Source organism: Thunnus thynnus, chromosome 19 (genome assembly GCF_963924715.1).
Source record: "Thunnus thynnus chromosome 19, fThuThy2.1, whole genome shotgun sequence".
Classification (NCBI taxonomy): domain Eukaryota; kingdom Metazoa; phylum Chordata; class Actinopteri; order Scombriformes; family Scombridae; genus Thunnus; species Thunnus thynnus.
In genome coordinates, this window is record NC_089535.1 from 9,864,690 (window position 1) to 9,891,765 (window position 27,076).

Below are 27,076 nucleotides of genomic sequence, written 5' to 3' on the forward strand. Positions count from 1 at the left end.
CATCCCTTCATCCAACATATGATATATCTTAACAAGTGCGTTGTGTATGTAGGTTTTTAAAAAATATATATATTCACTTTGAAGTTAAAGGAAATAAAAAGTTAACTAACTAGTAAACTAGAGTTTTAGATAGTAACATCACAGCTCCAGCGGTGATTGAAGACAGTGAAAGGAAATAAACGATAACAGTGACCGGAATTTTCTTTTATGTTATGATTGCTTGAAACAAGACTAAACATGAAAAAGAAAACGTCTCCCAAAGCAATTTCAGTGTATTTCATTACAAAATACCAGCTGCTGTACTTTCCATGTTTTTGGTTTGGATTAAACCAAAACTGAGATACATTTAGTACAAATATGGATATGATACAGAGAAGACAAACATCTAAATGTGCCCAGTTGAGATCCGGTGTGAAACCACTCAGTGTTGACACTGGATGTCTGGAAGACATCAGTCTGGAAGAGGAAAAAGCTTAATTGTTTAAAGGCCGTCTCAATGATATAGAAAATGAGTAACATGTTGTCCTTTTTACTGAGAACCACACAATACTTTGTTTTCACAGAAAAACAAAGTACAGAAATTGACTGAACATGGATGATGCACAAAAACTGAGTTTATTTTTCACATATGAAACCATAAAGTTATGCCATGGTTACGTTACCGAGGTAGCGACTTGCATGTGACGGCACCCACCTGTCACTCAAAGCAGCCACACCCTTAATTATTTGTAACTTTAAGCCTTAATAGAATTTAAAATGGGTAAGTTATATAAAAATTCACCCCTTGTACAGTTATCATGAAAGGGGAAATTAGCTACAGAGACCAAAACCATTTTTTTGTACCAGGCTGTAAACATGTTTATCTCTGCTGTAAAGTTGGGTATTTTAACTTGGGGGTCTAGTGGCCATTCAAGGAACTACAGTTTTTGGCACTTCCGCGTTGGCTTCCTTTTTCAGCCCGGAGGTTGCCGCTTAGACACAACATAAAAACCAGCTATTTACTTATTTGTTATAATATGTATGACTCTCTCAGAGCCAACTCCAGTAACACTAAAGTTGCAGAATTTCATTTAAGAGATTTCTAATCCCCCAGCTACAGTACTGCATATCAGATTTAATTTAGCATGAACAATAACGTTAGTGTGACCGTCCTTAATGATTTTATTCCGAATGTGAAGCTCCCGCCTCTTATCCTCACTTGCTCACTGGAATGTTTTCAATAGACTTTAACCCTCTCGCTCTCTTTCCATGATAAGTGCTCTCTCATCACTCTCCTCCTCATTGTACTGTCTGACATGATCTAATGAGCTGCTGAAGTAGGGCACACTACCCACTCTCCAAACTGATAAACACTGTGCCCTGCTTAGTTGTGTACAGATTGTGTCAGCCGTTCACAACGTGGTTTTTAGCTGTCTGTTTATCATTGTGCATGATTCTTAGATCCTTACAGCAGGAAAACCTCCCTGCTACGTTTAATCTGAGGTGTATGAAGCATTATGTGTGTGAAATAGGTGTTTGCAAAGGGGAAAATTGTTTGTTTTCTTTCCTTCCTCTATGTGGTAATGCTTTATTTTACAGGTCCCTTCATTTTATACACATTTCCTGGACATTTGGGATATGTAACAGTTCATTTTTAGGACATTTTACAGAAAGGGTGGTGCAATTTGGCACAAATTATAAGAAAAATGGGGAAAAAAGAGTTAAGTTGGTTACTCGATAAGTATCCACTCATTATATTTTGGTTCATAGTTAGAGTTAGGGTTGTTACTTTGCTAAAAATCTCCAGAAATTACATTCTTAACTATTCTTTTACAGAAAAAACATACCTTTTTAGTGTGTAGTTTCATGAGTCAAACGATATATTAGTATATCAGCATATTAGGTTGTTTCTTAAAAAACTCTGCAATGAGTGAGCATCTATCAACAATCTTGTTAACACTTTATTTTACAGATCCAATACTTTCCTACTAACTTCCAGAGCATCTTTTCAATAATTTCTTAAGAGTAGCTGCTGTGTAACTGTCACTTCTTTAAAAGGGTTATGTAATTTGTTAATACATGGGAAATTCCCTTGAGTCATCATAGAATTTTTAAGAAACAACCCAATATGCTAATATGTAGTTTGACACACAAAACTAAGTAATTTCTGTATGTTAGAAAATAATTAATGTAGATTTTTTGCAAATTAAGACCTATGGATGAACCCAAATATGAGTGTAACAGTTTTTTCTGTATTTCTCATAATTCATACCAAATTGCACCACCCTTTCCTAAAAAATAATTATTAAATATCTGCAAATTACACTGTAAATTGCCAGAAAATTAATGTAAAAGAGGACCTGTAAAATAAAGCGTTATTTCCGTGTGTCATTGTCATACTTCCTAGAGGTCAGTTACACTCAGATAGTAGCAGCTTTCCATGTCCAGTCTTCTCACAGGAATGTCCTTTTTTCATCCTCTTCTTGTTTGGCTGCTTCAGACCATTTCAGGCCATCTGGTGCCCAACACACACACACACACAGATACGCACAGACACACACAGACATACACAGACGTATCACAGCATGAGCAGAGATATACAACTATGCCAGAACTTTTTTTTTTCACATTAACACGTGGGCAGAGCAGAGACCTCTATCGGCGAGGGGAAGCAAAATAGAGCACGACAGTCAAGACAGTCAAAGAGCAGAGGCCAGCGACGCAGAGAAGAAAGGCAGGAAGGTAACGAGGAGAAAGAGCAACAAGGGAGGAGAGGCTCTGCAGTACGTTGCCTGGCAACCAAGCATCATTCAGTACGATGGCGTTGGGGGGTTAAAAAGGAAATGGGGACGTGAAGAGGAATAGATTGAAGGTGGTTTCTAGATGTCCACAAGATAGGAGAAGATCAGTTGACGGCAGCATCACTGACACACCAAACACTCGACTCATTCCTAGTGTTTATGTATTTATACACACACAGTTTTTACATTAGTATTCAGATTGTGAAATACATAGAGTTGATCTGATTGTAATTCTGTTATTTTGTAAGTGTAATATGTTTGTTTTATTCAGTGAAGCTGTCATACACCAGTCACACCATGTTCAGATGAAAATTACTGTATTGCTTCAGTTGTTACAGGTCTAAAAACATATAGATCACACAAACACATACATACCCAAATATTCTCCTTGCGAATGAAAAACATGTGGACTGGCCATATGAGACAAACTTCTGTCCATTCCCGGATCTGAGAATTGAATTCTCAGACAATCTACTGAAGCAAAGTTAAAGGAGTAGTTTAACATTTCTTGCAGAGAGTTTGATGTTAAGATTGATACCACTCTTGTCGCTAAATAATGACGCTACCACCAGAAGCCGGTTAGTTTAGCTTAGCTTAAAGACGGGAAGCAGGGGGAAACAATTAGCCTGTATCTCTCGTAAGGTAACAAAATCCACCTACCAGCACCTCTAAAGGTCACTAAATAATGTGCTATATCTTGTTTCTTTATTCCACGCAAAACACGAAATGTAAATACAACAAGTTGTAGTTTTATAAAGATTATGTGCTGGACTATTTCCTGACGGGGCGTAGTGATTTCCTTTTAGTCTTGTGACCTCAGCACTCAGTATGTTACTCTATGATTTGAATACATAACACTCCCTACACAAACCTTAGGGGAAACGTTAAAATGTTTGTTTTTTTACCTGTTACCCAGCAGCGATCTGTGTCTTCAAAGGTATTTTTGTGATCTCACACACTTCTTCTTTCTGCCAAGAAAGATATAATGTTTATCGAGGGTAAAACCAACATTTAAATCCAGTATTTTCACAGATTGCACAGCCTGTGCAGCGGATTTGATGTATGTTCCAGCGAAGAAGAAGAGCAGAGCTTAAGTGATGCAGTCTATGGAAATGTTTGATTTAAACATTATTTTACCCGGGCAGTTGTTTTATATTTCCTGCCAGATGTCTTTGAGATCATGAAAATAACTTTGAAGACATAAACGGCTGCTGGGTAACAGGTAAAATTACAGCCATGTTAGCGTCTCTGTGGGGCTGTACTCAAATGTGAGCAAAGCAATATGTTCACAGTGACAATACTGATGTTTAGTAGGTAAAATATTTATCATATCCACCATCTAAGTTTAGAGTTTTAGCATGCTAACATTTGCTAATAAGCTTTAAGTACAGCTGAGACTTGTATTAGACAAATTGAAATGTTGGTCTGATGGTGGTGCTAACAGTGGATGTGACTGTCTAAACCAAATTTCATAGCAATCCATCCTATAATTTTGAGATATTTGATTCTGGGCAAAAGTGGTAGCCCGACCGGCCACTGCCACTAGCATTGGCTACAAATAATAATTTGACTTTCCTGCTAAGGTTTGCATAGGGAACGCTATGTGACTGAATCTTGGAGTATAAAGTGCTGAGGTGAAAAATGGTCACCAAACTCTCAACTAACTCTTCAGCAAGAAAGTGACAATTTGGGAAATTTACTGTATGCTTTTTTAAACTATATCTTTGTATTATGTACCTACACAAGATACATTTTGTTCTCCTCCCCCTGCCCTCCTGTTTCTCTCACACTCCCACTATCATTAACTGTCCCATTTCGCTTTTGTAATGTCTCCTCTCCGATGCTGTAGTGGAGAGAGGTGAGTCAGCAAGAGCCAGATAATTGGGGCGATAAGTAGAGGGTGGCAGATGAGAGAACGGGGAAAAAAAGAACATCAAAACAGGTTATTACGGGGAAGGGAGTTGCAGGAATCATGGCAAAGACTTAAGTAATTGTTGATGATTAAAGAAGTGTGGACACGTTGGTTATCTACACAGGGGGAAGACTCTGTTGAGGACAGATGTGTTTGTAGTGGGACTCATGCTGCCGTTGTCACATGGAGGTGATTGTGTCTGCCATAGTTCCTCTTTTGTCAGTGATAATAGCCAGTTTTAATGTATTTATGACCTTCTTATTACTGTCTGGCACAAGTCATGGTTTGTCACATGTCTAATTTTAAACATGTCTCCCTCTCTTTCTGTCTCCCTCAGCTGATTTCAAGTGATGCAGATGGGGCCATCCAGAGGGCAGGACGCTTCAGGGTGGAGAATGGCTCGTCAGATGAGGTACAATACATACATACAATACATACAATATGATGCACTTTTGTACACATATGCATCCCCTATTCGTCCATTCACTCCTGTCTTGCTCTCACTTGACCTTTTGAAATAACGAGCAGCCCAATTAACAACAGGTAGTAAATGGTGCAACTCTTTTGTGTACCATTTTTGGTTGATCAATTAGGGAAAAAAAATAAAAGACGAAAATAAAAAAGAAGCTTGACTCAAATCAGTGGTCTTCTTTGTGTTTTGCTTCTGTAAGTTGCCTATTGTTGTCCTGAAATGGTGATAGTCAGTCATTTATCACTGATGACACTTTATTGTTAACCCTTACACACTGTTCGTAGTCTGACCGTTCACAGTATCCCCTCATAATTAGTCTATATACCAAATTTCTGAACCACAAATCTATTTTTCATTAATGATTAGCTCATCAGTCATTAATTAATGGGTGATTAATCCTTAATGAAGCTTTCAGAGAGCAGAGAGAGTGTATTCTTTAGGTTTTACACTTTTTGTTGTTACGCTATTTGTAACGTTCAATCACGCTATAATATGGTCTCATGTTACCTAAAAACAGGAGAACATGACAGCCATCATGAATTCAATTCATTTCATTGAATGTGAAGAATGCAACATTTTTGAATGGTGATTTTTGAAGTTTTGAATAAATAAGTTTAGATATTTCAATGTTTGTATATTCTGAGTCACTTTTGGGAAAGTCATAAAATTTCAGGCTAAAAGAAAAGGGTATTTTTACTGCTCCCAAATGTAAAAATTGGTCAAATTTGATCTGAATAGGATGTAAGAGTTAAATGGTTCTTACTTACTGTAGCTTAAATGAATAGCTCATTTTGGGAAACACACTTATCTGTTTTCTTGCTGAGAAGTTGATGAGAAGATTGATACCACACTCTAGCAGACAGCTAGCTTAGCTTAGCATAAAGACTGGAGACGGGGGGAAACAGCTAGCCTGGCTCTGTCCAATGTTCAAAAAATACATATGGCTAAAGCTAACTAAGTAACAGTTATCTTGTTTGTTTAATCATAGAAAAACAGAAAGGTAAAAACTGAAATTTTGGGTTTTATAGGGAGTTACATGCTGCGAATATCACTTTCAGAGTGACAAGGGAACAAGCAGACAGTGGAGGTGTTGGTAGACAGATGTTTTTACCTTTGGACAAAGCCAGGCCAGCTGTCTCCAGTCTTAAAGCTAGGCTAACCACCTCCTGGCTCCTGCTTCATGCTCATAATTCATCTTCTCATCTTACTCTTGGCAAGAAATCAAGTAAGCTTTCATTTTCCCAAAATGTCAAACTTTACAGTCGTTGCTTATTGCAGTGGTTACCAACCTTCAGGTCAGGACCCCTAGAGCAGGCCAAAAGATCCATCTGAAGTGTCACAAGATGATTAATAGGACCGGAAAAGAAGAAAAGCCATCAGTCTGCAACATTCATTTCTCCTATCTTTGCTTTTTCCTTGTGAAATATTGGACACTCTTCCTTCTCTGGTCACTGAAACTTATTTAAATCAAACAATCTGAGCAGTTTGCAGGAGAAATTTATTTTTCTTCACACAACTCATAGACAAACTTAAAGCCTCCTGTGATGAGGGGTCGCAGGTACAAACTGCCTCATATTAGGGGTCACTAAACAAACAGTAACTGAATTAGCTGCAAAAATTGTATGTAAACATAAACAAGCATAGAGAAGAAATGGTCGCATGTCACACGATCACTGAGTGAAAGACAACATAACCTGTATTTTATATTGGTACATGCATCAATATGGACATCTGCTATTTCCTTTACTGCTGCGTTACATAAAAGGTCTTTTCACCCGCCATCTTGCTCACCAGATCTCCTCATGTCATTGCCGCTATTTACAGTCGATTGACAACATGTTATGCCTTTGTCAGCAGCCAGCTTCCTGTTTTATGTCCTTAAAGTAAAATGTTACCAGATTAAAGAACCATCAGCACTCTCTTCCCATACAGTTTGGGACTTCTGTTAATTAACATTGTGCTTTCATCAAGTTTTATTTTGTTATTGGTGTCTCATCCTCAGTGCAGTTTAGACAGATCTTAACATTTTGTCCATCTGTGGCGAAAAATGGTGCTGTTTCTCACATCCTGATATGATTTAGGACGTCATGTTACATAAGAGAAAAGGCCCACTTCCAAAACTTTAGCCTTAAAATTCTAATTAAAATTATTGATGTCCTCCAGATTATTTACGTCATGATACAACAATGGTGATTACATAAAGACAGACTCAAGTTTACCGTGCTTTGCTGCATCTGATGTCCTATATTGTAATCGCTGCATTGTGTAACAGTTTTCCACAGAAAAGACTGCTGTGACTCAAGCTGTGACCATCATGATGATAATGTGGTGTGTGTGTGTGTGTGTCTGTGTGTGTGTGTGTGTGTGTGTGTGTGTGACAAACAGACTTCGGACTACACTCCAGGAACCTGGAGGAGAACTGATGTCCATCTGGAGAATCCAGAGTACCACACCAGATGGTTCTTTAAATACTTCCTGGGAAAAGGTCAGTGTTTCTCTGCTGTGAACACACATAGAAAGTGTTAGATAGAGAGAGAAATACAGCGGGTGGCGGTGAGGGAGAGCCTATAAACTGGCTCTCAGACACTGCAGAAATAAAACATCCTCTGAATTTCTTCCCTGGTCCACAGGACGTTTCTTATCTTATGCAGTCAGCCTTGTCCTCACACTGCACCGCTCTTCATTCAAGGCCAAAACTTGTTAGCATACAACCATATCCCCACTGAGAGTCTCAACTACACTCTAATCCTGTACACCACCCAGGGAGGAAGCCTATGGAGGATATACAGGCTCACCAAACAGAGCAAAGGCTCTCCTCCAACAGATAACACAATTAAGATTGGACTGTTGGCTTATGAAATGAGCCCAGCGTTGTGTGTGCTGAAGGCTAGCAGGAGCAGCTTCTGAGATTGTTAAAAAATTAGATTCGGTCACCTGCTCCTTCACCTTTCTGACCCTCATCATCTCGCACACCCTCATTAACACCCTGCCTGTCCTCAAACTCACACCGTATGCGATACAGCAAGTCGCGCGACAAAAGATCATCGGGTTTCTTTTTTACCGTGACTCGAATTAGGAAGAAAGCCTTCAGCTGAAAGGTTGAGATAAAGGACAGAGCCCGAGTTAGATGGAGATAATTGTGAAGGAAAGTTAGACAGTGAAAAAAGCCAGCGAGTAGGAGAGAGAAAAAAAACTTCTTATCCACAAGCCAGGGTCTATTCACACAATGGCATGGCCAGTTTAAAATGAGCCATGTCTCCAGAAACTTGGCTCGACCTGTTTGGACTGCAGCTGAGCCATCTGTGTCTTACAGCCTGAGCAAAGCTGACTCCATCGTACAACACAACACATTATGAACTCTAGGCCAATTATTCTAACATGAGCATTTCCTGTTTGATGAAGCACCCAGTTTTGGTAGAACAATGACTTGAATTTCTTCATGATTTGATGAAGAAGAATGCAACTCATTGTCTTTGTTTATGTAGAGAGATAATTCCTGATTGTAGAATGTTTTCGTAAGACAAAGCCTTGAGCTGTCTGGATAATAAATATGTAATTGCATCCCAACCTTGTAAAGTCGTGGCTTACCCAAAGCATAAAAACATGGCTAATGGAGAATTTAAATGGGGAAAGAAAGAGAAATCCTGGAAGAAAGATGAAACTTTGGAAGAAAAGAAAGCATTAGATGAGGACAAACAAAAGGAACAGCAGCACAGGCAGAGATCCTGTGTTTAATTGGGTTTGGAGGTCTGGTCGGCATTTGTTTCTGAAGATGTTACCCTGTCAACCAAAGAGGTAGAGGCATGAATGTGCGACTCGTCAGGAGATCTTTGTCTGTGCCCATGTCACACAGAGAGTAGCGGCGACAGGGAGTAATAAATGAAAGGTAGACAGAAAATAATGAATGAAAGGGAAGAAGGGAACACAAAATCACTCTTACGGTTGTGCAGAAAACCACATTTTCTACCTTAATTATGTGAAACTAAAGCATCAGTTCTCCAGTCACTCTTTGATATTTTTATTGTCACATCCACACATTAAATATCCTGTATAATTTTATCTGTATATTATCTCTTGTCTCCCTCAGTCCACCAGAACTACGTGGGTACAGATGCAGAGAAGAATCCCTTCTACCTGTCGGTGGTTCTTTCAGACCAGAACAACCAGCGGGTTCCTCAGTATAGAGCCATCCTTTGGAGAAAGACGGTGAGTTCACAATCAGATCCTTTACTTTACAAGTAAAAGTCCTGCATTCAAAATCCTACTTAAGAAAAAAGCACATAAATATTATCAGCTAAACGTACTTGACGTATCAAAAGTAAAAGTACTGGCTCTGCAGACTAATATGGCCCCTGTTACTAATAAATTATGTATAACATTACAGTACTATATTGTATGACTTAACTGTTGTGGTTGGTCAAAGTGGAGCTAGCTTTAGGTAGTTGACTCCAGCAAGGCCACCTTCAAAGGGTCCCAAAATAAATCTGACAGGTTGTGAGATGATGGATGAGGTAGAAAAGAAGAAAGACAAAGTTCTGCTACACAAATCTGTGTTAATTTTTTGGACTTTTCTCTATTCTTTGCTGGTTTTTATGCTGTTCCTGTTTGAGCTTCAAATAGTTATTTAAATGAAACCATCTGAGACGTTTAAAGAGGAAATCTCTCTTTGGTGGAGCTGGTAATAACTCATAGATGTCTGAAACACGACAAGGAGCCTGAACTAAACATTGTTTTTTTGTAAAGGGTCACAAGCCAAAAAGACTGGGAAGCACTGGTTTAATCCTTGCCTAAACAAGGCATTGTAATATGTATTATTTATATTTATTATATTAAGTCAATTACACTTCTGCTATTTAGTATTTATAAGCAGTATATAAACATTTAATAAATGGTTTATAAAACAGTAAAATGTAGCCACAAAAAGATATGTTTTAATATATTTGCATTCATTATCTGCTTATATACCAGCATCCAGTTATGGGTGCCGACAGGAGGAGTTACAACTACACGTTATAAACCATTTATTAACTGTTTATATACTGCTTCTAAATGTTAAATAGGAGGACTTAAAGTAAATCGTTACTATAAAGTCCATATATAATATACAGTACCAGTCCAAAGTCTGGACACACCTTCCCATTCACTTTAATGAGAAAGTGTGTCCAATTTTTGGACTGGTACTGTCTATCTATCTATCTATCTATCTATCTATACATATTTATATTTATTTATTTCTATATATACATACACTTATATGTTTAGATTCTTATCCATTATGCAAAACCATCAGTTAGGCAGCAGTCCCAAATTTACTCTGCAGCATGGCAGTAACCCCAAACATACAGCTAGATTCATAAAGAACTATTTTCAGCAACAAGCAGAACAAAGAGTCCTGCAGCAGATGGTATGGCCCCCACAGAGCCCTGATCTCAACATTGCGGGGTCAGTCTGGGCTTATACAAAGAGACATAAGCAACTGAGACTGAGTCTAAATCCTCAGAAGAACTGTGGCAACTTCTCCAAGATCCTTCTAACAACCAACCTGCCAACTACCTTGAAAAACAGTGTGCAAGTGTCGTGGGTGGTACTTTTTCTGTGATCTAAATATGAGAAAGAACAAAATGGCATCTTGGGGGACTATGCTACACTACTTTTGAGTCACCATATGTGTGTATGTGTGTGTGCGAGAGATGCATGTACATTAATGTGTGTTTGTAGTGTGATGACTCAGCTTCATGACCAAGATAGCTTGGATCTAATTTTGGGCTCTAGCCTCATCTGGAACCTGATTAGAGTGGTGCACCTCCGCTGCCTGATCACATTTATTTGTCTTGTTTCTGTCAGACTCTAACTGGTACAGGATGTTGTTGTTGTTGAACGGCTTTGGTTTAATTTGGTTCTCTGTAATTATTCTATGACTGATTGAAAAATGTAATATGTGCGCTGTGAATATCTTTCGGGGTGTTACTGAGTTTACAGGATATTCTTTTAAAAAATTAACAATAGTCTGTCAGATTTGTAGACGAGTATTTTATAACCCTTCTCAAATAGCCTCGGAAATCAATTCCGAGTTACAACAAAGCATGATCTGAGTAAGTGGCTCCTCAGAGAAAAGGCGATTGAAGCCCACTGTGCTAAGAGTTTGTAATCCCTGACCTGTGTCCTCTTTCTTCGCTCAGGGCACTCTGAAGATCAGCCTCCCCTACAGCCCCACCAAAACACTATCAGTCAAGTCCATCCTAAGGTGAGAAGTGCAGCCCTGAAGCTCTAAGCTGACACAGTTCATCCACTCGTTACAATCCATATACACTATAAGAAGTTGACATTGCTGGTGAACTCACTGCTGCTGCTGAGACAGAAAGACTTGCATACAGTGTTGCCAGATTTGACACTAAAATGTCCACTTTGGAGAAGTTTCTATGAATCTGCACACACACACAGATAGAAGTGTGTTATACTATTATTAAGGCAAAGTGTAAATACAAGCATTTGCCACCAAGCTGTGTTAGTATGACCAGATTTTTAAGCCTCCACCAGTATATGATGATATTTTGTTACAATAGCGCTCACACATGCTTGAATCTATACGACAGTAAACACTCAACCTCAATAGCAGTGTAACATGCAGTGCTGGGAAGGAATTCGGCCCCTCAAAGCCCCCCGTTCAATTCTGTGGTAGAATACAAGTAGAAGAAAAGAAAATTAAGCATTTGGTCGGAAGAAAAACTTCAGATCTTCTGTTTTATTTGTATAAGTTAGGCAAAGAACAAAGGTTGCAATAATGAAATACAATCTCCCCCTAAGTCTTTTGGATAACATTACATTACACTTAAAAAGTCTGCACATACTGTACTGTATATGAACAGGCGAGATGAACCTTGTTGTAATGAAAGCCCTATTCACACCTGACATATGATCTATATTTGGATAAATTATTTGAATAGTAACATCTGATCAATGGGTCTTTGCATTTGCGCCTGGTATTAAAATGTGTTCTCATTTTCTCAGTCGTGCCCGCATTGTAATGACGGCGGTAAGAGGTGGAGCTAGGTGACCCTTTAATTTATTTTTTTTTCCTTATGAATGCGGTCACGCTGTACAGGTTGCATTGACACCTGGCTGAGATCCGATCACAGTGTGTATTTGCTTATCCAGATAACATATCCAGGTACAGTTTGCATTTTACTGCCAGGTGTAAATGGGGCAGAACTGAAACATCATTCGATCAGTGCCAGTAATCAGTCATTGTGTGTCAAGCCAACGAGTACAATCTCAATCCTGCAAACTGAATGAATGGAAGGGCTGCCCAAAAACCCATTTTTACCAGCCCACTCACATGGATTGGCGCCCATTTGGTCAATAAACTGCCCAATCTGGCAACACTGCTTGCATAGTTTAACAGTGCATACCTTAAAATATTTTATACAGTATATGTTCAGTATATACAGTATGTGCAACATTTTTGGAAAGAGGTATATTTATCTGGTCACTCATATCTTCAATATTATGTTTCCAGTAGTGTTTAAGCAGTGAAGTAGATGTCATGAGTGACTAGTAACAGAGTCTAATGAGATGAATAAAACACGAGATCGGAGATTATAAATTCCTCAAACTGAGCTCGAACTCTAAATGAGTACAAATAGTACAAGCAGGATGAGAAATCCCCTGTATCAGGTCTCACTCATTACTGTGTGTAACTCCCTTGGCTATCTATCTTCTAATCAAACCTCAACAACCCCTTTTTTTTTCATCACTATTTCCTCCACTCGTCTTCCTTTCCTTCCCCCCCCACCCTCCCCTTCTCCCAGTGCAATGAACATGGACAGGTTTGAGAAAGGCCCCAGGGAGATCCTCAACCCGGAGATTCAGAAGGTGAGAGTAACACCAATGCCAGGCCTGATCAGCAGCAGCTATACTTTATATCCTCGGGCTGTGTCACCTCCACCTGCAGTGCTGGTCAGTGTGAGTGATCACTGTTCTGTCCTCTTCCCCTCAGGATCTGCTGGTGTTGGAGGAACAGGAGGTATGGGATGATACTGTGCTCACAAATCACTTTAGCTTACTCATTGATTGATTTTTGTAGTGATCTGGGTTTTTTTTTCAAGGTTAGCAGCTTTGTTTGTGATTAACAACAGTTATTTTCATTTGATTTCCTATTATTTTGTGCCCTTTTTGTTTGGTTTTCTATTTCCATTCATGTTCACATACACACATATTATAACAGAAACCAATCTGATTGTTTATTGATTCTTTATCTGGCAAATGTCTCTGAAAAATAATCTTTAATATTGTCTTTAATCTTGTAAGTACTTGTCTTATATCCTGCCATCTAATTGCACACTAAATTCATGCTATTAATCCTGTGTTTATGTTGGATAATTAATCTCTAGGTGTGTCTTTGTTCTTATTCTTAGGTAAAGACTGATAATAAGTTGCTTCTGTGCATCTTTTGCATCATATTTCAGAATCAGAACTTTTATTCAACAAGGAAATTGTTTTGGTGCAAGTGTGAGAACAGCAAAATGAAGAAATAAGATTAGATACCTGAAGAAGAGAGATAACAAAGTGTAGTAAAACAATTGTAAATACTTAATAAAAATCACATTTTACATAGTATCAGCACTGTATATCAGTAGAAAATAATACTTAATGTATGGATTGTAAATTATTTTGTATCTTTAACCCAACTTGAATTTTGTAGGGTTCTGTCAACTTTAAATTTGGCGTCCTGTTTGCCAAAGACGGACAGCTCACAGATGACGAGATGTTTAGCAATGGTAAATCCCACTATACCCAACCTTTTCTTTTTAGGGTTCAAAAGTATTATACAGTAACTATACAATAAAAGATATCTGCTGAGTCAAATGTTCTGTGTGTGCCTGTTTTAGAGACGGGGAGTGAGAGCTTTGATAAGTTTCTCAACCTGCTGGGTGACGCCATCACGCTGCAGGGATGGGCAGGTTACCGCGGAGGGCTCGACACCAAGAGTAAGAGAGCTGAATCACATTTTATGAAAGGATATTTTTTTTAAAGTCTATCGCAAAACAATACTTACATGTCCAAATGTACATTGTTGGTCACTGTAATTGTTCCTCCCATCTTTAATGTCTGTAACGTAATCCCTTCTTAATTCAATTAGATATAAGTTCAGTTAATATGAGGCTTCAACTGTTTGTCTAGATAAGCAGGTATCTAGTAACTATAGCTGTCAGAGTTAGTCTTTTTAGTACGAAATTCCCTCTTTGTGAACTATCCCTCTACTGCAGTTCAATAAGGAGACACAAATAGGGAATTTTGTACAAAAAACTGTGGAAGATAACACTTTCACACACAACAAGAACTGAATTTTGTCCCCCATCACTTATAGTACATGGAAAGGTACAGGAGGAACAATTACAGTGAACAAAATCTCTTAATGTCCATGCTGGTATTGCTAGTATAGTATCACAAAGTAAAGATCTTCAAGTATGCAAATATGTTTTCTTATTTTCCTTTTCTGTTTCTGCTCTTTTATATTTGCAGATGACACTACAGGAATTAAGTCCATCTACACAGTGTATCAAGGCCATGAGCTCATGTTCCACGTGTCCACCATGTTACCCTACTCTAAAGAGAACAAACAGCAGGTGTGTGTCTGCATGTGTCATCATGCATTTTTAGTCATGCAGTCAGTCAGTCTGTCAGCCAGTCGGCAGTCCGCTATAGGGTGCATTGTGATGCTGTTTGGTACAGATATTTATGTTGCACACAGGATGACTCGTAACTTTTTCTCTGGCACCATCATCAGGTCTGAATTTCACTTTGAATCAACTAAATGTAAAACTAATCAACCTCAGCCATAGCGCTCTGTTTTTAGTGCAAACATTTGGACGCAAACCCCCTAAACTAAACTAAGATGGTAAACATTAGCATGTTAGCATTTAGCTCACAGCACCATCACTGCTGAAGTACAGCCTCACAGAGCTGCTAGCGTGGCTGTAGATTCTTAGTCTTGTTAAATGTTTACTCATCCAAAACAGACAGAAAACAACTTATAAGGGAGAGAGCTGAGGTCTCATGATGTTTCAGACTGATAACACTTTGATAAATATTTCTCCCTCTCTACTCTCCTTCCGTTGACATCCAGGTTTTCTCTGCCTCGCTCTCTTTCTGCACTTCTTTCATACTTTGCACCTCTTTCACCTTCACGTTTTACCACAAACCGGCTATAAGAAGTACACAGGTGTTGGAGAAATTGCAGAAACTTTCAATGCATATCGGTCACAGGTCTTCATCTCTCCCATTTCAACAGTACACCGATAGGAAGGCAGCACTATCGCAGCCAACTTGGCAAAATATGGTCACTTTAGGAAGGAAAGGAGAAGAAAGGATGTTATTACCTTTACTGTAGAGCTCCATTCTGTAATGCCAATATTAGCGAGTATGATTTAAAGCACCGGTGCTTAGCAGATCTGACACATAATTGGATTTCTTCTTCAGATAAAAAAAAAAAAAAAACATTCTGGCGATCAATAATAAGGAACACTCTGTGCTAGTACAGAGTGTGGCTGCCGGCCTGTCTCTCATCTCCCATCCACCTGAGTGACAAGAGCTGCATTTGATCAAATGTGATTGTACTTCATCCCTGAGCACAGGCTCTTTCTGCAGCATTAATTCAGTTCAGCTTAATTAGTGAAGTGTTCATTCATCCCACAAAACAAAAATATTGGATGTAAAGAACAGCATCCTAAAAAGGTTGACCTGTGTAGAGCCTTAATGGCTAAAAAAAAAGTTCATTTTGAGTGTAATGCTAGAGGAAAGGCTACGTACTGATTTATTCATTTTGGAGCATGATTTTGCAGAAGTCATTTCATAGCAGTCTGCCTCTTAGATAATGAAATAGGCTGTGTGCAAAGTCAACATTTTGGCCCATGCATTGCCCTAGAAAAAAGCTCCCAGTGCTAAAAATGGGACAAAATGTGTTTTAAATTTTGATTTTTCTTTTTTTACAAGTGGAATTTATGACTGGATGGTGGTGCCAGAAGAGTTACAGTAGGGGGGTCACCATTCACACTCTGAGGACCACACATTTCTACAGAAAATTTCATGGGGAATCTGGGTTTGATTATTTAGTTTTCCAAATACCTTGACATGAACCAAAGAGTTGGACAAGGGTAAATTTTGACTTGATAGTTTTGTAAACCGAAAGGTCGGACAAGTCACCGAAATTGTCAGGAATCATCCATGTGTTGAGAAGTTGAGATCTGAATAAAAAAACCCAGAAAGACAAAAGCAAATAAAAAGAGCAAAATATATTAAATTGAGGAGGATGGGTGACAAAGGGAATATCATAAAATAGCAAAATAGAGATGATGAAACATGCAGGTGAGACAGGAGTGAGTGCAGTAGATGTGCTAGATGTTGCTGCCTCTGAAGTTTTGAGATCAAAGAGGTGAAATTATCACAGCTTCCTAAAGTATTTATGGTGTTGAGAGCTTGCCAAATGTTTTTCATGTTAGAATGAGACTCTCTGCGACACAAGACAGACCCGGAGAGAATTATCACCCGACTCTGCAACTCCCCTCAGCTCCGAGGAGCTTTTTAGCGGTTTTTCGGCTAATTGTTTTGATTTTACGCCCCACAACTTTACTGTTTTGGTTCAGTCTCAGCTCTCTCATGAGTGTTGTTTCTAGCAGCAGGGAGATGTGTTGAGCAAAAAAAGCTCTGATAAACCCACTCACACTATATTCCCAACACCAACAGCTAACAGACCAAGTTGGCAACTAGCTTGTGAAGACTGTGAAGCATAAAGCAGCTAAAGAGCTACATATTTCCCTCAAGAGATGGTGGAAACCAAAGAGAGCTTAAAGGGGAGAAATATTTGACTTAGATTTATCAGGTCGACAGAAACACAACTCTAAATGAATGGTTATGATGCTCTGTCTATTGGATGTGTAAAGATGATAATATGTCAATGTTGTGTTTACAATTTGTTGCTCTGCCCCCAAGTGGCCAAAAATCTATATAATGTGGCTTTAAAGACAATTTCCTGCCACACATGAATCACAAAGTGCACGGAAGTTACGTTGTTGGGTTTCCCTCATCTTTGTGTCTCTCTGGTCTGTCCTTTCTGGCAGGTGGAGAGGAAGAGGCACATTGGAAACGACATTGTTACCATAGTATTCCAGGAAGGCGATGACGCATCGTCGTCCTTCAAACCTTCCATGATCCGATCGCACTTCACCCGTATCCTTCACGTGAACAAAGACCGTCAGAGAAGTGAAGTAATCGGCGATACGAGCCGTGTTCAGAGAAGCTTTAGATATCGAATCAGCCCTATAAGACTGTAGATGTATGGATTGCCACTGTGTTTTCCTTTACTTTCACCCCCAGATATTTTTGCATTAGTTAGGTATAATAGCCAGAATGACAGTTACAGGTGAGTGGCTTTGGTTAATGCTGTGGTTTATGGTGTTCCAGCCCCAGAACACAAAGTCATCTTGTTTCTGTGATGTCCTTGATTTAAAAAAAAAAAACTCTAGTATGATCCGCTATACATCCATTTTAAATGTTATATTTCTGCCCTCTGTCACAGGTTGAAGATATTCTCAGAGGAGAGCGTTCCACTGTTTGGACCCCCTCTCCCATCTCCATCTGTATTTACTGATCACCAAGAATTCAGGGACTTTTTATTAGTCAAATGTAAGACAAAAAAAGAAAGAAAACAGTATCAGAATATGGCCAGTAAGTGTGTATCATCTGTTTGTTTTTTTTCCCTAATCTGATCTGTCTTTCGTCTCCTGTAGTAATCAATGGAGAGAAAGCCACACTGGAGACGCCAACGTTTGCCCAGAAGCGTCAGCGGACCCTTGACATGTTGATCCGCTCGCTCTACCAAGACCTCATGCCTGACCTGCACAAGGTACAGCTGCTTTGCTGACAGCCAGTCTGGTCTAGAGATCTGTTCTCGCCTATTCTTGGATGGACGTACTTTTTCGTCATCCAGGCTGTCTCCTCCTTGTCACTTCAGTCACTGGCAGCGACTGTAGTGCCTGCTGACTTGCGTTCTGCTGTATTCCACTGCAGCCCCCAGTCTGCCTCTGCATACTGCACCACACAGACTGGATACTACTGCAATGCTGACTTTCTCAGCAGGGCTCTCTCTCCTCACATCACTTTTGTTCTTAGTACTCTTGTCCCCCCCCCCCTCCTTCGCCCCCCGCCCCCCCTTCCACTGTTGCTCCTAACACGACTTAGTTCTCTACTGCTGTTCTCACCCCCTGCCAGGGTCAATCTCTCTAAGACCCCTTTCTGCTTTCTTTTTCACTCCATGCGTATGTGTGTATACGTTTATGTGTGGTGTGTGTGTGTGTGTGTGTGTGTGCTACATTTCGGTGTTCCATGTGCAGGTTCCTTTTTCTCCCCAGAACATGTTAAACCGGCGGTCCTTCAGCGACGTGCTGCCAGAGTCTCCGAAGTCGGCACGCAAGAAGGAGGAGGCACGGCAGGCTGAATTTGTCAGAATAGGGCAGGTAACGAAATATTAAACACACATGCAAATACATGAACACCAAACAAGCGGAGCTCTCTCATATGTACACACACATACAGTAAATACATGTTGGGCAAAAGAGGGCACACACAAACAGTGTGCACGGACAAACACAAACACACCTGATCATTTAAGAAACCACATGTACAAAAAATGTCACTGTGCATGATATCAGCGCCTGTAACACTGTAACTGGTCAGGAATATAATTATATATATATATATATATATATATATATATATATACATTTATGAAATTCACATTCGCATTGCATAATTGCCTCAACTTGTAAATTAATTAATTCCTTTGCCACCCACTTTAATGTGTTATGTATGTCATTGCTGTATCATTTAACTGGCTTAACACCATTAAAGTCCTGATTAATTAAGCTCTCATTCGGTGACACATCTGAGATCACTGACAAAGGTGGAAATGATTCAAGTATGTTTAAGCAGTTTGACACTAAAGCGATAAAAAAAAAAAAGAAAAGAAAAGGTGCTCTTCTCTTCCACAAATTTTTGTTTGTATAACCCTTACCTAATCCAAGGTACAATTTCAACCATTTTCTATCTTTTATAAAATCAAAAACATGGATAATTTCAACTTGGGAACAATGTTGTTGTTGGCTGCACAGCAAGGTAAGCGAAAAAAAAGAAATGTATGTTTTACTTTCTGCAAATATCCACATAAAACTTCATATCCAGCAAGATCTGTTAAGTCGTTTGGCGTAAAAATAGACGCTGGTTACCTGTTACAGTCATAGGAGAAGTATAAAACTAACATGTATATAAGTTACTGTACATCTCAGTGAGAATGAAAACATGAATTCACTTATCCTGGGAAATGTTTTAGCGTTAAATGAAGAAAGGACTAACTTCATCTCAGTTAAAGGCGTCTTTTGCATGGAAGAGGTGATCCTGGGTTTGATACGGTTCCATTGTGGAGAACACTTAAGAGCGGAGTTAAAATCAGGGGCTTAATTCACAGCGAGACACCTGAGATAGATTTTCTGTCCATGCTGGAAAGCAGTTCATTGTTTATGAGCCTCATGCGCACTTACTGCTGCACTTATCTACCAGCGCCAGTGCATTTTTCAGCTGTAGTGCAATTCTGACACAGTGATGAACCAAGCAGAGAAACCACAGCTGTAGAAGAAGCCACAGAACAGATATGTTCATATTTAAAAAACTAGTATCTCTCATTTGTGAGGAAGATCTGTGACTCTCTGTGCTATGATAGTCATTCAAGAGCTGTTAGTTTTTTAACAGACATCTGTGAGTGAAGTGGACACCTGCTTCCTAAAGGATCAGGATGGAATAATAAGAACATGCCTCTGAGCCCAGTAGTCATTATCGGGCTGATGTAATCGTCATTACACCTCTTTGGTGGATGCTGATGTAACTATAATTATACGGGGAACAAAAACCTCTGAAAACACAGGGAAGGAAATCACTGTCCATGGTGCTGAACGCAGAGGACGTCTGGTGCTTTGTAAATGATTGGTGTCAGAAGGATCGGGATGTTTTTTGGGCAAGTGCCTGTCCTGTTGTGATTTGATAGACCTAAGGATGCTTCACAGGGCTTCTACTTAAACTTCAGTTTCAAAGGTCCACTCTGAGTAAACATTTCACCAATTTAAAAAAATGTTCTGATTCTGTCCTGAACCTCCAGGAAGAGTGTTCATTCACTAAATTGACTGATTTGAAGTGGACAAAAATGAAATGAAGTGTCTGTGTCTACAGTTTGAAACAGACTGCCAGGAGAAATTAGGTCAGCAAATTCAGTGCCTTTTTTTTTAATTAGGTGTAAATATACATGTTTATGCTCGGACAGTAAGTGATTTTGTCTCTCTTGTTTCCATTGTTTGTTAACCACCTTGTTCTTGGATACCGTTTGTGTTTTGCACTCGTTTCTCACTTGTTCTCTGCTCATAAACACAAAGCGGAGGCATCGACACATTGTGCTGTAAAGCATGAAAACAGAGGAAGGTAGACATGTTGAGTCATTGATTATCCACTTTTGTATAGACAAGACATTTGTCCTCAGCTAAACTGACTCTGTATATTAACTCACTGTGTCATGCACATTATACACAATGATTTCATGTTCTTGTAGGTATGAATATGTATTTTTTATGGATATTTTGTCACGGATGGCAGAATACACAGCGCTGCCAAGCCATTGTACTGTTGGTCGGTATTGATTTCATTATCTCCAGATTGCCTGCTTATGCGTTTATGTAAATGCAAACGGCTGACTGTGCAGCTTGGATTGGAAATTGTCAGTCTGATTAGATGGTTGCAGTTTTTATTGTTGCTATTGTTTTTGGTTGTCATTTTCACAAACTGTATTATAATTACATTTTGATTTAATTATGACACTTTTTGACTGTTGGACATGGCAGTATGCTTGTACAGATCATTTCTACCTCTGTGAGCTGTTTGTCACAGTTCTCTGTACCTAAGTAAGCATAGAAACAAGGAAACAAGAATGGCAGGCTGGTTAAATATTAGTGATGGAATACAAGGTGCATAATTTAGTTCAAAACACTTCTGTCCTTTTAGTGCATTTATATGTGTGATTCACAGGCAGCACACATCTTTTATCCTGTGCAAGGTCCATGATGAATCCAACTCTTGTCCAAATATTGTTTAAGTACCAAGCTCATTATTTATCTGACGAAGCTGCTATAAATATAAGCGAGTCCAGCCAGAGCGTACTGAAGTCACAGGTGTCTCTCATGCTCTCTAGGCTCTGAAGCTGAAGACCATCGTAAGAGGAGACGCCCCTACTAGCCTTGTTACCACAGGCCTGTGCAGGAAAGAGGTGAGAACTTGTCTTTGAGACAATCAAATCTTCATATTAAGTCATTTAATCTATTACTGAATGCTAAATTATTTTTTTCTTAAAACAAAGTTAAAAAAAAATCGGATTCTATATTTAAAATATTTCCAAAACAATTGACCTTTTTCATAGCATCAAGTAGAGAAGTAGAGTTATAGAGTTTAAAATATCTGTTAACAATCTAGCTGCCAATATATATATATATTTTTTTACATAAACACATAACATGAATAAACATACAGGACATTTTTACTGTTAAAAAAAATGCTGTACAAACTAATGGAAACACTGTTTTTAAATTACCTCAAACATATCTTTGACATCTCTGTAAAGCAATTTCTTGTTACTTATTGGCCAACATATATCAACACCAATTTAGCTGCAATAAGCTATAATCGGCTTTGGCAAATTTATTGGTCATAATCTAGAATCAAGTATTATTCTCTTGATATTGCAGCAACAATCTACCTCATCCAGTCTTGTTTTAACATACTGATATTTGCACTCCAGAAAGTCTGCAATAGGCAGGTCCATCAGACCAACTGTGATCAACTGTGAAAAGACCAAAAATCACTTGTACTCACTTTGTTAACGACATTTCAGTCCTCAGACCTTCATCAAGTATGAATCTTGCATGATGAAGGTCTGAACAAAACATTGTTAATAATAAAGGGATTTTTTGGTCTTTTTAATATACTGATATTTGAAAAAAATCCAGAAACAAGGGAAAATGCACAATGTTGATTTACATACCTGGCAATACCTGCCAAAGCAGTTGGATAATAATTCCAACATTCCTGTCTCTATGTAAACCTACATGTGTCTATATGTTTTTATCTGCTGCAGCCATGGGAGTCCCAGTCGTTCTGCAGCACATTCCCCTATGAGATTGTGTGTGCTGACTCCTGGGGTCAATCTATGCTGGCTGCCACCGACACAGCGGGGGTCATGCTGCTGGATGGTGAGGTCATCCTAATCGATATTTCCTTATGTCCTCTAAAATAAAGCCACCCATCCATATCCATTCAATACTGCGCTCAGTAGAATGCCAAGGTCGACTGCTAACATGATGATGATAATGATGTTATCCATGTTTCAGGCCCTGATCCAGCTTTGTCCAACGCTGGTGAGTGCCATGTGATCGATCCTCCTGTTTCTTGCTGAGTGGATTTTTTTTTTTTTTTTTTTTACAAATATTTCAACCTTATTTGTCAGATTTTACCCGTTCTTTAATCGTGATGTATGCTTTTGTGTTTCAGAGACACAAGCTTTGCCCCCAGTGCAGGTGTTCGACAAAACCATGGTGGTGAAGCAGATGCACGTTCTCGAGCCTCAGGACCTGCTTATCACCAGGGCTGACAAAGGTAGGCCGAGACCGCAAAGAGAAAAAGGAAGGATGATACTGCATAACAGCCCCTCCCCTGCATGACAGTTAGCGCTTCCCTCGGTACCATCCTCCCTTATTCACTCCTTCTTTTTTGCAGAGGAACAGTATTTACCGCGCAGCTTCTTTCTCATTATTCCATTTCCTCTCTCTTATTTCATCTTTGTCATCGCTCTCTCTGTGTTGTTGAGTACATACTTACCCTTTCTACCTCCGTTGGTCCAGTGAACACATTGATCTCTCGCTGTGATCTAAGGAAGCTGACCTATAGGGAACCAACGCCTGTCAACGTCGTGCCTGTGTGTGTGTGTTTGCATGAAAGTGTGTCTGTTTATCCTGTGAGACCAGATTGATTGTGAGAGTGACGTGGCAAACATAAAATGAAACATAGAGGCCTACAAGAATTAAAAAAAAAAAAAAAAAAACGCAAATAGCATAAACAAGAAGTGGTTGTGTACTAACAAACAGCTGTAGGATGCGTCTCATGTTTGCTTCAGCCAGAAGAGCATGTAATTAATTACCCTGCAGATGATTAGCTAACCCTAATATTGACAAACAGGGTTGACTGGGTTTTGATAGTGATTATGTGATGGCAGCGCAAGCATTTGTCATGACCGTGTGTGGGCTTTGATAAAGCTTCTGAGAGAGCCTTAAGAAGCCCTCTAGTAATCCTCCTGCAGTACAACGCCATTGTCTGGCCGTGGGAGGATGCTAAAAAAGAGATACCAAATGAAGAGTAACCTCCATGCAAAACAGAAGCGGCTTTTTGCTTTGTTTCCAGGGAAGGACGCTCGTCTCTACGTGTTCAGACTCAGCACACTCAAAAGAGGCCTGGAGGAGAGGCAGCTCGTCAGAGGGAAGTGCGACAGCCGGGAGAATAAACTGGAGAAAACTAAAGGTACTACAAAAGGCATGCAACTATAGACAAATTGTTGCGCAAGTACTGCAAAAACTCCCCCACTATAAATAAGAAAATGGTACACTGTTATCTAAAGAAACTGTAAGAAATTAAACTTAATCGATTCTTAATTAAGGTGCTTGAAACCAGATTGTCTTTTAATTCAGACCAAATTAAAAGTTTATAAGTTGAAAGATGGATTCTTCCGCTAACACACAATGACAAGTAGCTTCACCAGAAGACTGTCACATGAGAACTCATCACTGACCCCACTGTTGCTGCCACCAACCTGTAGGAGTCGCTAATTTCTGAGCCTTATACTGAATTTTCAAACATGACGTGACAAACGTGATGGAAGAAGTACTCAGATCCTTTACTCAAGTAAAAGTACCAATACTGTGTGTACTCCATTACAAGTAAAAGTCCTGCGTGAAAAATCCAATTTAGGTAAAAGTACAGTATTAGCAGCAAAATGTAGTTAAAGTATTGCAGTAAAAGTAGTGGTTTGGTCCCTCTGACTGATATATTATTATATATGACATCATTAGATTATTAATACTGAAGCATCAATGTGTAAGCAGCATGTTACTGTTGTAGCTGCTGGAGGTGGAGCTAGTTTGAACTACTTTATATACAGTTAGATAGTTTAGTCCAGTGGTTCTCAGCCTAGGGCTCAGGCCCCTCCAAAGGGTCACCAGATAAATCTGAGAGGTCGTGAGATGATTAATGGGAGAGGATACACAAATCTGTTTTCAGTTTTTGGACTTTTTCTCTTATCTTTGATTTTTGGTGAAATATTGGATTATTTGAACATTTATTGAAATTAAACCATATGAAAAGTTTAAAGGGAAAAAGCACTATTTGGTGGAGCTGTTAACAACTCATAGACATCTGAAATGTGACCCACATCAGTATAGTACTTGAGTAAATGTACTTAGTTACTTTCCACCACAGGTGTCAAGTGTTAATTCAAATTTTAGAAACTTAAGAAACAGATGATGAGCAGATGAAGTGAAATAATGGTGGAGAAATGTGACACTTTACAGGTTTTAATAGTGGTTTTAAAATAATAGTTTTTCATTGAGGAAATACACTTATTTGCATTCTTGCTGAGAGCTAGATGAACAGATTGATACCACTCTCAACCAGGAAATGTTAGCTTTAGTTTAGTGTTAGCTTTAGCTTAGCTAACATAACACATCTACATTTTTAAACTGTGTTTTTCGTAGGGATTCAACAAACAAGATAATATTGTGTTAACTAGTGAGCTTTAGAGGTGATGCTAGGCATTTTTCCAAACTTTTGACAGAGCAAGTCTAGATGTTTTACCAATTTCTGCCTTTATGCTGAACTAAGCTAACAGTCTCCTGGCTTCATATTTAGCGTACAGACATGAGAGTGGTAGCCTTCTTCTCATCTGACTCTCCGTAAGAAAGCAAAGAAGCGTATTTCCCAAAATGTGGAAAATGGAAAATGTTTTTTTGCTTGCCTTCTTTTATTATCGTAGGCTGACCTCCAAATCATCCACATTCAGACTTGTTTCTTGTTTCTTTGGTGAACAAGAAGAACAAATTTAATGTGTTAGTAAGACAAATCAAGACTAGTTACCATTAAAACAAGTTTAATAATCTAAATTGTGCTTGACAGGATCATTTACATTTGATAAGACTAAAACGGGATATCATGACCTTTTGTAAATGTCTTTTTTGAACATGCAATTGAGCTGCTGCTGGTGGCATGCCAGCTGTCTGTGCTGGATGCATTGATCTCTGGGATGATGCCAGAGAACAGCACCTACAGCGCAGAACAGCACAGCACAATGTACTTTCTGTCTCTCTATCTCTGTCCCAGGCTGTCATTTGTACTCTATCAACACCCACCACGGCTCAGAACTGAGGATAGTAGCAGCCATCAGGAACAAACTCCTCCTCATCACCAGGAAACGTTTTGAAGGCTTTAGCGCCATCGCCACAGGAGCAGACTCACCAGTGGAGGAGTTTCAGTATATACGGGTACGACAAACTCTACGTGAACGAGTGAAAGAATGAATAAATGGATGGAAAAATGAATTCATGAGGAAATTAATGAATGAATAGGTTAATAGAATGTTAATTCACTTTTAAAGAATTTGTGATTCAGTCTTTTTTTTATCACAAATGCCGTAAACTCACTGGATCCAGCTCTTCAAAAGTGAATATTTGAAGTTTTCTTTGTCTTATGTTATATTAAATTAAATATCTTTGGGTTTTCTGGGGTTCTGGTTGGACAAAGCATTTTCTGACATTGTATAGACTGAACAATTAATAAATTGATCAAAAAATATTTTTTATATTACACAAATATTTTTCGATTAATCAGTAATAAAAAGCAACATGTAACATCCCCTATTTTATATTTATAAGCAAAAACATTTAATAAATTTTAAGTTGTAAGAAGATAAAAGGATATTTTTAAGTGTTTATTAATGTACAGTATTTGTCAGCAGTTATAACTTCTCCTATTACTATACTGCATATAGCTTCTAATTTCAATTTGTACAGTTTGTTCTCTACTTACGTTTTTTTTTTTTCTATCTATATATAGATTAAATTTAATGTTTATTCTTATGTTGTTGTTACACCTGATTTCCCCTCAGGGATCAATAAAGTGTTATCTTATGAAGACATATTTTATATTATTACAACTGTAATTTACCATATTGTCATCCATTAACTGTTCATACGTCAGCTTCCACTTATGGGTACCCACAGCAGGAGTTGTAGTTGTTGGCCAATAAATTAATAAACACAATACATCTGCTTACAACTACATTATAGTGCGTTATAAGTCATTTATTAACTGTTAATATACTGCTTATACATGTTAAAAAGGGGGACTTATGGTTAAGTGTTACCAAATTATCAGTGGTTGCAACCGTAGAGAGATTTCTCAAAATCCTCTTTTGACACATGATTATACTGTTTATCCTGTTATCTAACTATTATAGAGATTCAGATACTTACAAACCTGTATATATTACAGTAATTAAACTAAACTAACCATGTGTATCATCCATCCATTAGGAGATCTGTCTGTGTGACCCGCCGGTGGTGATGGCGCTGGTGGACGGGCCGACGGGGGAGAATGACAATATGATCTGTGTGGCCTACAAACATCAGTTTGATCTGATCAATGAGAGCACTGGAGATGCCTACCGGCTACACCACGTAGACGCCAACAGGGTGAGGCACTTGTGCACACGCATACACCCTCTTT

The 27,076-nt window shown here is 38.8% G+C and overlaps 1 protein-coding gene across 3 annotated transcripts in view; it reads left to right on the forward strand.

Annotated features, from left to right (window-relative positions):
* The window catches only part of garnl3 (GTPase activating Rap/RanGAP domain like 3), a 75,631-nt gene that overhangs the window by 37,890 nt on the left and 10,665 nt on the right, over positions 1-27,076 (forward strand). For all 3 annotated transcript variants that reach the window (XM_067574007.1, XM_067574009.1, XM_067574008.1), the window contains exons 3-23: positions 5,030-5,104; positions 7,550-7,649; positions 9,252-9,370; positions 11,344-11,408; positions 12,973-13,036; positions 13,161-13,187; positions 13,866-13,941; positions 14,053-14,151; positions 14,687-14,790; positions 17,281-17,389; positions 17,537-17,582; positions 17,739-17,845; positions 17,950-18,065; positions 18,571-18,675; positions 21,447-21,521; positions 22,386-22,500; positions 22,639-22,665; positions 22,799-22,903; positions 23,705-23,821; positions 25,673-25,833; positions 26,884-27,042. In XM_067574007.1, the coding sequence (XP_067430108.1) occupies positions 5,030-5,104; positions 7,550-7,649; positions 9,252-9,370; positions 11,344-11,408; positions 12,973-13,036; positions 13,161-13,187; positions 13,866-13,941; positions 14,053-14,151; positions 14,687-14,790; positions 17,281-17,389; positions 17,537-17,582; positions 17,739-17,845; positions 17,950-18,065; positions 18,571-18,675; positions 21,447-21,521; positions 22,386-22,500; positions 22,639-22,665; positions 22,799-22,903; positions 23,705-23,821; positions 25,673-25,833; positions 26,884-27,042 (1,971 nt within the window). The remainder of the gene's footprint in view (positions 1-5,029; positions 5,105-7,549; positions 7,650-9,251; positions 9,371-11,343; positions 11,409-12,972; positions 13,037-13,160; positions 13,188-13,865; positions 13,942-14,052; positions 14,152-14,686; positions 14,791-17,280; positions 17,390-17,536; positions 17,583-17,738; positions 17,846-17,949; positions 18,066-18,570; positions 18,676-21,446; positions 21,522-22,385; positions 22,501-22,638; positions 22,666-22,798; positions 22,904-23,704; positions 23,822-25,672; positions 25,834-26,883; positions 27,043-27,076) is intronic.